This window comes from Fukomys damarensis, unplaced genomic scaffold (genome assembly GCF_012274545.1).
Source record: "Fukomys damarensis isolate Sample0158 unplaced genomic scaffold, DMR_v1.0_HiC HiC_scaffold_33, whole genome shotgun sequence".
Lineage (NCBI taxonomy): Eukaryota > Metazoa > Chordata > Mammalia > Rodentia > Bathyergidae > Fukomys > Fukomys damarensis.
The window spans coordinates 53,760,537-53,770,665 of NW_022900945.1; the positions used below are offsets into that span (position 1 = coordinate 53,760,537).

Consider the following 10,129-nt stretch of genomic DNA (forward strand, 5'->3'; position numbering starts at 1 on the left):
CTCCCTCACCTCCTTGTGCCCCGGTCAGAGGGCATCACAGGAGTAGCTGAGCCCTCAAAATCCTCTGGCCGATAGGAGCTGGGAAAAAGGGCCCCTGAGGGCCTCCATGCTCAAAACGGCCACCATGAGTCAGAGGGGACTGACCAGCTGGAGTGGCCAAACCAGTCCCTCACCTCCAACCTGAATGGGAGGCTAGGTGTGACAGTATAAAGGTGCACAGGCATCTGCTCGGCTCGCACTGCAGTGGAAGCCTCTGCCTCTGTCTCTCCCGAGAGCTTGGTACGTATCAGCTGGAGGGACTGGGGCTGGGAAAGGAAGCTTCCTTCCTACGGGCCAGGATGTGCCCTGGGTGGCCAGGCTGGGGGCCGGAGGGGTGAGTATTGCCTCGGGACTGGATTCAGCTGGATTATCTTTTCTTCTGGTGACACATGGAAAGCCATGAAGACAGTAGTCTTCTCATGTACCATCCTTTCTTGGAGCCATATTTTGGGATTCATGTGTGCACGAGAGAAGTCAGGTAGAGGGGGAAGGAACAGAAATCAAGATGTCTCTTAACACTCTGACCCAGACTGAGCTTGATTTTGTTTTTGTATGGTATGAGTGGGTTCTAGAAAGTGCTTATAAGTGTGGATTGTGTTATGTGGAGAGGGGATCACATAATGGGGAGGACTTTTAAGTGGAGAAGCTCAAGCAGAACCGAGGCAAGAGTACCCAACTTAGAAGTACAAGTCTTACTTCAATAAGCTCCAACTTTCAGCAGCCTGCCAGTTCCCCTTGCTTTCTACCCCAAGCTCTGGGGCTGCAGCTGAAGTTCAGAAGCTGGGGAAAGGAAAGAGCTCTGGTGTTGATAGGCCAAACTGCTAATTCCACAGAGAAGAAATCCGAGGCCTGGAAGGGCTAAATGACTTGCCCAGAAACACACAGTGTTTTAGTCAGAGACTTAAGGTCTGGAATATGTCGGCAACTCCTGCTCAGACCTGATGCTGTGCCCTCTCAGGTTCCTTCCAGGACAGGTTATTGGTTTTCTAGGACTCAGGGCCTCTGGCTTTGCTTCTTCCTGATCCCTCCTTAGTGTGTGCAGATCAGGAAAAAGGGCACAGACACAGACTAGACAAGAGCAGATTAAACAGCACTGTGTCACCCTTGCAAAAAAACCAGGGAGAGATCTTTTGGGTGGTGCTTTCCTGGGAACAAGGGGACTCCCAGGAGGGCCTTTCCCTGTCCCTCCCCATGCCCAATCTTTACTCTCTGCCGCTTCTGCTGAGAAACCAGGTACTGCTGCACACTTCAGGGGTTCGATTCACTTCATTTGCCTTCAGCTTCTGACCCTCCTGCTTTTAATGCTGACCCACAGCAGCTACGGAGATGTCCCAGCAGCACACACCGCCAGTGCCTGTACCTTCTGCTGTCAATCAGGAGTTCCTCAAGGCTGTTTCTCCTCCAGCCAGCACCCATCAGGAGCAAATGAAGCAGCCAGATGCACTGCCTGGCCTGTGCCAGAAGAGAGATCTCTGCAAACCTGAGGAGAAACACAGGACCCCTGAAAGGGGGCTGTCTGAGCAAGAGTGTGAGCTGGAGCCACACCTGGGGCAGCAGCAGGAGCCCCAGGAGCCAGAGAACCAGGATCTGCACTTGGTACAGCAGCAGCAGGGACCTCAGAAACAAGAGCTGCATCTGAGACAGCGGCAGCACCCACAGAAGCTACCAGAGCCTGAGCTGCACCTGGGGCAGAAGAAGCAACAGGAGCCACAGGAGCCAGAGCCGCACCTGGGACGGCAGCAGAAGCCCCAGGAGCCAGAACTGCATCTAGGAAAACAGCAACAGAAGCCACAGGAGCCAGAGCTACATCTGGGACAGAAGGAGCAACAGGAGCCCCAGGACCCAGAACTGCACCTGGGACGGCAGCGGAAGCCCCAGGAGCCAGAGAACCAGGATCTGCACTTGGTACAGCAGCAGCAGGGACCTCAGAAACAAGAGCTGCATCTGAGACAGCGGCAGCACCCACAGAAGCTACCAGAGCCTGAGCTGCACCTGGGAAAGGGGCGGGAGCCACTGGAGCCGGAGCAGCCCCCAGAGCAGCAGGAGGAGCCGCAAGAGCCAGAACTGCACCTGGGACGGCAGCGGAAGCCCCAGGAGCCAGAGAACCAGGATCTGCACTGGGTACAGCAGCAGCAGGGACCTCAGAAACAAGAGCTGCATCTGAGACAGCGGCAGCACGCACAGAAGCTGCCAGAGCCTGAGCTGCACCTGGGAAAGGGGCGGGCGCCACTGGAGCCGGAGCAGCCCCCAGAGCAGCAGGAGGAGCCGCAAGAGCCAGAACTGCACCTGGGACGGCAGCGGAAGCCCCAGGAGCCAGAGAACCAGGATCTGCACTGGGTACAGCAGCAGCAGGGACCTCAGAAACAAGAGCTGCATCTGAGACAGCGGCAGCACGCACAGAAGCTGCCAGAGCCTGAGCTGCACCTGGGAAAGGGGCGGGCGCCACTGGAGCCGGAGCAGCCCCCAGAGCAGCAGGAGGAGCCGCAAGAGCCAGAACTGCACCTGGGACGGCAGCGGAAGCCCCAGGAGCCAGAGAACCAGGATCTGCACTGGGTACAGCAGCAGCAGGGACCTCAGAAACAAGAGCTGCATCTGAGACAGCGGCAGCACGCACAGAAGCTGCCAGAGCCTGAGCTGCACCTGGGAAAGGGGCGGGCGCCACTGGAGCCGGAGCAGCCCCCAGAGCAGCAGGAGGAGCCGCAAGAGCCAGAACTGCACCTGGGAAAGGGGCGGGCGCCACTGGAGCCGGAGCAGCCCCCAGAGCAGCAGGAGAAGCCGCAAGAGCCAGAGCTGCACCTGGGAAAGGGGCGGGAGCCACTGGAGCCAGAGCAGCCCCCAGAGCAGCAGGAGAAGCCGCAAGAACCAGAGCTGCACCCACGACAACGGGAGAAGCCCCAGGAGGTCCCAAAGCAGAAACTAGACTTAGGACAGCAGCAGCAACAGAAGTCACAGGAGCCGGAGCTGCACCTAAGACAGCAGCAGAATCAGCAGCAGGAAGAAAATCAGGAAGCGGAAAACCTGCAGCAGCAGCCCAAGCAAGAGAAAGTACAAAGGGAAGAGCAACTGAAGGAGCAAATGGCACAAGAGAAGAGGCCCTTGGACCAGCAACTGGATGAAGAGCTGGTAAACAGAGATGAACAACTCAGAAAGAATGAGCAGCTTCTGGAGCACCTGGAGCATCAGAAGGATCTGCAACAGGCTGTGCCTGCCTCAACCTTTGGGCAGGCGGAAGAGACTGAGCCAGTGACTGGGGGGTGTTTTGCTCCCCACCGGGAAACAGCAGTGGAAGCAAGAGATGCAGTGACTCCCCCAAATTAAGTAACAACCCTAGTATCCCTCAGACCATCCCACACAATGAAAGAGAGGTGCTGGCCCAGCTTTCCCCTGCATGTCCCTCTCATCTGTGAAGCCGCCTGACCCTGGCCCTCCACATGTCTCTCTGATGGTGCCAGGAAAAGGATGTTATGGCCCAACACCCACGCCAGAGGAGCCCAATCTCAACCCTAGGTGTCAGAGCCTCTGCCTGAGACTTTTGTTACTATAGCAACTCTGGCTTCCCCCTGGTATTGTGGCTGAATCTGTGAATGTGTACAATAATACGTAATAAACCTTGGACATTTGGGGATTCCTTATTTTGGCCTTTTCTCCTTTGTCTCTCAGGGTAATGGCTACAGCTGACTTCCTTGATTGATTATCCAAGGAGGATAAACATCTTGACCTTTCTTTTTACTCCCCAAATAAGTCAATATATGCAACAACTTCTGAAAAAGAGACCAAATCTAAATAAATTTTTAAAAAATAAATAAATTCACATATGCACCCAAAAGTAACACTTTCCAGCCATGAAGAGAGGAAAGGTTATTCTGGTCAGGGATATTTAAATGCATCTTAATCTGACAGTGTTTTAAATAACCAATATAGATACAAATCCCAGCCCATAGCAGAGCCCAGACCCACACTTCACATCGTAATTCAACTCCTCACATGTGAGAGGATCTTGGGAGGATGCCAGAGAGTTCAGAGGGCTTTGAAATCATTCCCATGGTCTCCTTCCAGAGGTTTCACTATAAACTGTTTCCATGAGTTTTAAGGCTTTAGCTGATGAAGACTTTAGAAAAGCAACAGAAGCAGAATTGGACAAAGTGAGGAGAGGAGGCACTCTAGGACTGGTCTGGGTTGGAAAAGTGACAACATCATCAAGGGAAGTAAATGTTGGGCCAACAAGGACTATGGAAACCGAAAATGCTGAGCAGGCTGCAGAAATAGAGATCTACAGATTGGGAGTGATTGCAGCTGTTCTCCTCCTTCTGTACAGCTCCTTGATATTTTCACAGCTCAGCTGCCACCAGTCACATTCAGATTTAGAGCTCTCTCCTTTCTGGGACAAGCCTTGTTTTTAACTCTCCAAATTGTTTGCCTTTAAACCATCTAGCAATCTAGCCATGTCACCGTGTTCTCACGATGTCCATGTATGGTGTTCTCAATTTACTCAGAGCTATTTTACCACAGGCAGGAAGGTACATCAGGGACACATCTATTAAAGTATCCATAGACACTCAAATTTAATAGATCTGAGTGACATTTAGAATTCCTTGCTACCCACCCAACCCCAAGCAATGCACACTACATTTTTCTCTTCTGAGTAATGATACCAGCATTAATTTTACGCTTTCCTTATCAATACCTCCTAACCTCAGGCTGAGATTATTTCTCCCCTGAATTATTGCAATAGGCTTCAAGCTGGTCTCTCTTGCTCTCCATCTCTACACACCCTGTGGTCCACCCACCACAAGGTGTTCTTAAAATTCCTGTTGAGCTACATCACTCCTTGGATTAGCCCTCATGGTGGTTATCATGACTTATATCATGAGAAAGTAGGCTCATTCCTAACAGTAAGCTTGGGTAGTACTGGGTCAGGAAGACAGGGGTCAGGGGAAGCAATAATTAGGAGTACACAGAGTTTCTACAAACTTTGTTTGAAGACTTAGTTAATTGTTATTTTGATGGATTCTACTTCTTAGAATAGTTTTGGATTTCTAGAAAAGTTGAGAAGATAGTACAGAGAATTCCCATGTACTGCATGCCCAGTTTCCCCTATTGTTAGCAGGGAACATTAGCACGGTACCTTTGTTATAACTAACAAAACAGTGCTGACATGTTATTAACTAAAGTTCATGGCTTGTTCAGAACTCTGTAGGGTTGTTTTTTGTTTTGTTTGTACTGGGGATTGAACTCATGACCTTGGGCTTGCAAGGCAGGTGTGGTGCCACTGAGCAAAATCCCTGGCCCTGGAATGCTTTGGTTTTACCTAATGTCATAATGTTATCTCATCTAGGGTGTCACAATGTGCTTAGTTGTCATTTCTCCAGAAGCTTCTTGACTGTGACAGCTTTACAGAGTTTACAGAGTTGTTTTTGATGACCTGGACAGTTTTGAGGGCTACCAATTTGAAATGTTGTAGGATATCCCTCAACTACTTTTTCTGATTTTTTTTTCATAGACTAGAGCATTGCTTTTTAGGAAGAGGAGTAAAGTACTATTTTCACCATCCCACTGGCTGAGACTGTGAAGAGGTCCTAAGTGAGGCAGAGACCTTATAAAATAACACTTCTCTACCTCAAGAGTTTACTCCACCTTGTGGTTCTGGCCATTGGTTCAAGTCCACGGAGTTGGCTCTGGTCCTGCTAACAGAGAAGATTATCTGATGACAGATCTGTAGCATCTAAATAATATATCCTTGCATGGGATGGGAGAGCTTACCTAGGAGAGGATCTTGAGAGGCATTAGGCCAGGAGATGTGGGATAATGATTTTGAGGATATTTGTTGATTTGGGGATGGATATGGGAGCAAGATATATGACTCAGTTCCCTTTAGGCAGTTCTAATATGTTTCTAGGGTATGTTTCAGAATATAGAAAAAGTTATCATGTCCATCAAAGAATGTGGAAATGCCACAACCAGCTTGGCAGAATATTGAGAAAAAGATTTAGAAGTCTGAATGGCATATTTGCCCCTATTATATATTATCTAACTGAAACGCTTATCTGTTATATAACTCTGAAGTGCTCCATGTAAGCATGCTCTTCGGAAAGCCCAAATGTCACTCCTTTGCTTAAATCACAGGAAATGTAACCTCCTGATGGAGAGTGGGCAGCATTATTACTGAGAAGCCAAACGGTGGTTATCCTCCACGGCCTGTGAGTGAATTAGGAAACGTTTATGGAATTGGGTTCTTAGTGTTAATGAGGATGATAGGACTTGACAATAGCAGAGTATGAGTGGTGCTAGGCAACCATCAGAGGCAAGGTAGATATGACACCAGGATAGGCCACAAGACTGGGATGTCAGAATGGCCACCAGCAATATAGAGCAATATAGAGCAGTGGATAATGGCAAATAGAATTCTTAGATACAAGACAGACAGATGTGTATTTCTTTCCTGTATATGCTGAATGTCAGCCACCTTAAGGGTTGTGTGTCACTCTACCCACAATTCCAAGCAGTTCATCATGAAGCGACACATCTATTGCTTGGAGGAGGTTGTCGAAACCCAGTGCTAGACAGATTTCTCACGGTCCCCACCCCGGGGCCAGTTGGTATCTGTTGATGGAACCGCTGGAACTGTATCAGCCGGGTGGCCAAGGGACCCCTGCCACCACTCTTCTCCCAATATTAGGTGGCAAAAAAGAGAGGGAAATGCCATCTGCTAGAAAGCGGGACATGAGGGCCACCACAGGACATCTCCTGGAACCACCACAGTGAGACGCAGCACCAGGAAGAAAACAAAACTCAGGTATCATCATCATCAGCATCAGGTAGAGACCCACACTCCATTGTGATAGACTCAAGGTTTGGCCTGCATCATTGTCAACTTTTCATGGGCCTAGGGCTCACTGTCTTTCAGCTGCTTGGGTTCCTATGGCTGTGAGGCTCAGGTGCAATCCAGCTTATCTGCAGCCTTGCCAACCAAGGACTATCTCCATAACGCATCTTCTAGCCTTGACCAGCACAGCTATTGCAGGTCATACCCACAGGTGAAGCCACTATACCTGCTCTTGCACAGGCGGTTACCTGAGAGGAAACCATGTTTCAGCCTGCATCTCACCTCCAGATCCAGTGCAGACCATGAGGCTACCCCTGAGCCTGTGTTGGTCCTTGAAGTTTGAGACTCAAGTGTGACCCAGCTTAGCATTAGCAGCCATGGGTCTGACTTCACCACCAGCAGCATCAATGGACCATGACTCCATTTGGTGAGGGAAGGACAGGATAATAAACACAGTATTTTGCTTCAGAACTCAGGGCCACATTTTTTAAACCAAACGCTGGGCGAATCCCAATGACCACTATCTCTAGGCCTACCTGAAGACAAAGCCTCTGGAGCGACCCAGATGCCGGTCCAGGTCTAGTCCATCGAGCTTCACCTGTGACTGCTTGTAGCCCTCTTAGGCTATGCACCTACCTCAGCAAAAGGCAACACAGAACAGCATATGCCTTGGTTCTACCCAGGGCTGCACTGATCTCTGGAAGCCATTATGCTCAGAGTGCTGTACAAGGTCGCAGTACAAGGTCGCAGTGCTGGTGGCCACCACTCTGAGGTAGGTCCGGGCTAAGTACTCCCTCAGTTCACCAACTACAAATTTGGGACAAACCTGGGCTTGGATCACCCTTTGAGTAGACTATGGACAACAGACCAGCAGAAAACCTGGCTTAAGGCTACCATCTAGTGTTCAGATGGGGAAAGGACAATACGTGCAGAGAAAAACAGACTGCTTAGAATTTCTGGAGAGGCACAAAGCCATGTTATGAGTGGAATCAGCAGTAAGTATCAAATCTCGGGGACCCGTTGCCTCATTCAACCACAAAAATGAGACATCAAAATTGGCCAGATGATAACCAGTATGGACCAATTCTTGGATGGAGAATTCAAAACAGATATTTTAAGAAAATCAAGGAAACAATTCAACACTATCAGGAAAACTTAGCAGAGAGATACAACAATTAAAGAGAAGTCCTTGAGCTGAGAAACACACTAAGTAAACTTTAAAATGTGGTGGAAAATGTGAATAATGAAATAGATGAAGCAGAAGGGAAAATTGGCGAGCTTGAAGAAAGAAAGAAAAGAATTAAGAGGAGAAAAGAAAATTATGAGACTATGGAAAGACATTATAGAGAAATTATTCAAAATACTTCAGTCCAAGGGAGGCTTGGAAATGCTAAAGGAAAAAAAGTTATTTAAAGAGATAATAACGGAAAACTTCTCAGACCCAGAAAAGCATACCAATATACTGGTACAGGAAGGTCCAAGGTCACCAGTCATAGAACCAAGTCTACCCTGTGACCTATTATACTATAAGGCAGCTTTCCCAGATGAAATGTAAGTGTCTATCTACTGATGAGTGGGTAAAGAAGGTGTCATATGTATACACGAGGGGACTATTCAGCCATAAAAAGAATGAAATTATTATTTCTGACAGCGAGGATGGAACTGGAACATGTTTTGGTCAGTGAAGTAAGTCACAATTATAGCTGATAGGAGTAAGAAGTTGTGGTGTGCTACTACAATACAGCAGGCTGACTATAGAAAATAACAATGCACTACAATATTTCAAAAAGCCAGAAAAAGAATTTTGACTGTTTTCACCATAAGGACATGATAAATGTTTTAGGAAATACACATTTCCCCTCAGTGTGAACATTATACGATGTATTTTTGTGTCAAAATATTCTATGGTGCACCGTTAATATGAACAATGTTCATGTTTTTATTGCCTTAAACACATGTAAACAAACACAAAGGATTGCAAATTGCTTTGGAAAAATTGGGGGCAGATAAGAAAGCAATTAAGCCTATTTGAGTGGTCTAATTACAAAAGCAAACAACAGCGGAGAAGAAAAACACAGGCAGCGGCCTAAATCCCAAATACACGGTGTAAACCTTTTTTCCGTCTGCTGAACTCTTTCTGTGCACTAGAAGCTCTGTCAGGCAGTTCACTTGTTTTATTTAGTAACCAGTCTAGTGGTGAGAGGTGCATGTTTCTGTCTGAAGATGTGAGAAATCTTAGACCTAACTTGCCTCCAATCACGTGTGCTAGAATGGAAACAGCGAAAATGGGTTCAACCTCAACTGCGTGACCCTAACATGGAACCGCTCACTCCTCGTGTGGTATCTTACCTGGTCTGATTGTTGTGCTGGTAAATTATTATTTTTGTCTTTTCTGGAGGGGTCTGAATGTTTATCTCTGAGGGGTAGGGGCAAACGTTATCCTTCTTATATGAGATATTGTGGAATGACAGTTTATCTACCCCTTAATATGACAGACTGGAGGAAATTAGGAAATGCTTAGTAAAACTAAGCAGTAGTATAAATGCTGCATGTCAGAACCCACTGCCTATAATAAAACGGAGAAGATCGAAGAGAATTGAAGGTTTAAAACTTCGCACAAAATATGAAAGGCTGAAAAGTGATGATCTACCATGAGAAAGTGGGATAAAAATATTGTAAGATGCTAGAGAAAGCAGACGTAAGAAAATACAAGCTATAAATTAAATTAATAAAGACACAGCAGGGAGTTTCAAACAAGCCAATTTTCTTTGAAAAGATGAAAATATTTAATGAAGACTGATAATATTTATTAAGATGTTTAAATACCAGACAATCGCAGGATTTTTTTAAAAGGTCATAAATACAGTAAAACAGACCACAAATAAAATAACTCTATGCTAAACTTTAATCTTAAATGAGAAAGTAAATACTAGGAAAATAGACTGGACCCGGCAACCACACGCTCTTGGTGTCCCGCGGACCTCCCACGTCCATCGCAGGGCTTGGCAGCCGCGATATCCAACAGTCACGGCACGCTGCCCAGTCACATGGGTGCCATCAGGAAGTGGAAGTGTAAAGGCGGACAAGCGTGGACGACGGACACAGGACCCCACAGACCGCAAACAAGCCTCGCAGGGTCCCAAGGGAACGATTTCCACGCACCTTACCCTTTGGTGCGCCTGGTCCCTTGGAAGGTGCCCGATGGGGTGAGGCTGTACTTAACTTCCCCACATCATGCTCCGATCGATGGTGCCACTGTAGATTGAA

The 10,129-nt window shown here is 47.6% G+C and overlaps 1 protein-coding gene across 1 annotated transcript; it reads left to right on the plus strand.

Moving 5' to 3' along the window:
* Window positions 1-1,365: 1,365 nt before the first annotated feature.
* Window positions 1,366-3,357, plus strand: Ivl (involucrin). Its single transcript, XM_010625726.1, has one exon. It carries the CDS (start codon window positions 1,366-1,368, stop codon window positions 3,355-3,357), a length of 1,992 nt encoding a protein of 663 aa, XP_010624028.1.
* The last annotated feature ends 6,772 nt before the right edge of the window (window positions 3,358-10,129 follow it).

Coding starts and splice junctions, on each gene's coding strand:
- Ivl (XM_010625726.1), top strand. CDS start 1,366: ATGTCCCAGCAGCACACACCGCCAGTGCCTGTACCTTCTGCTGTCAAT.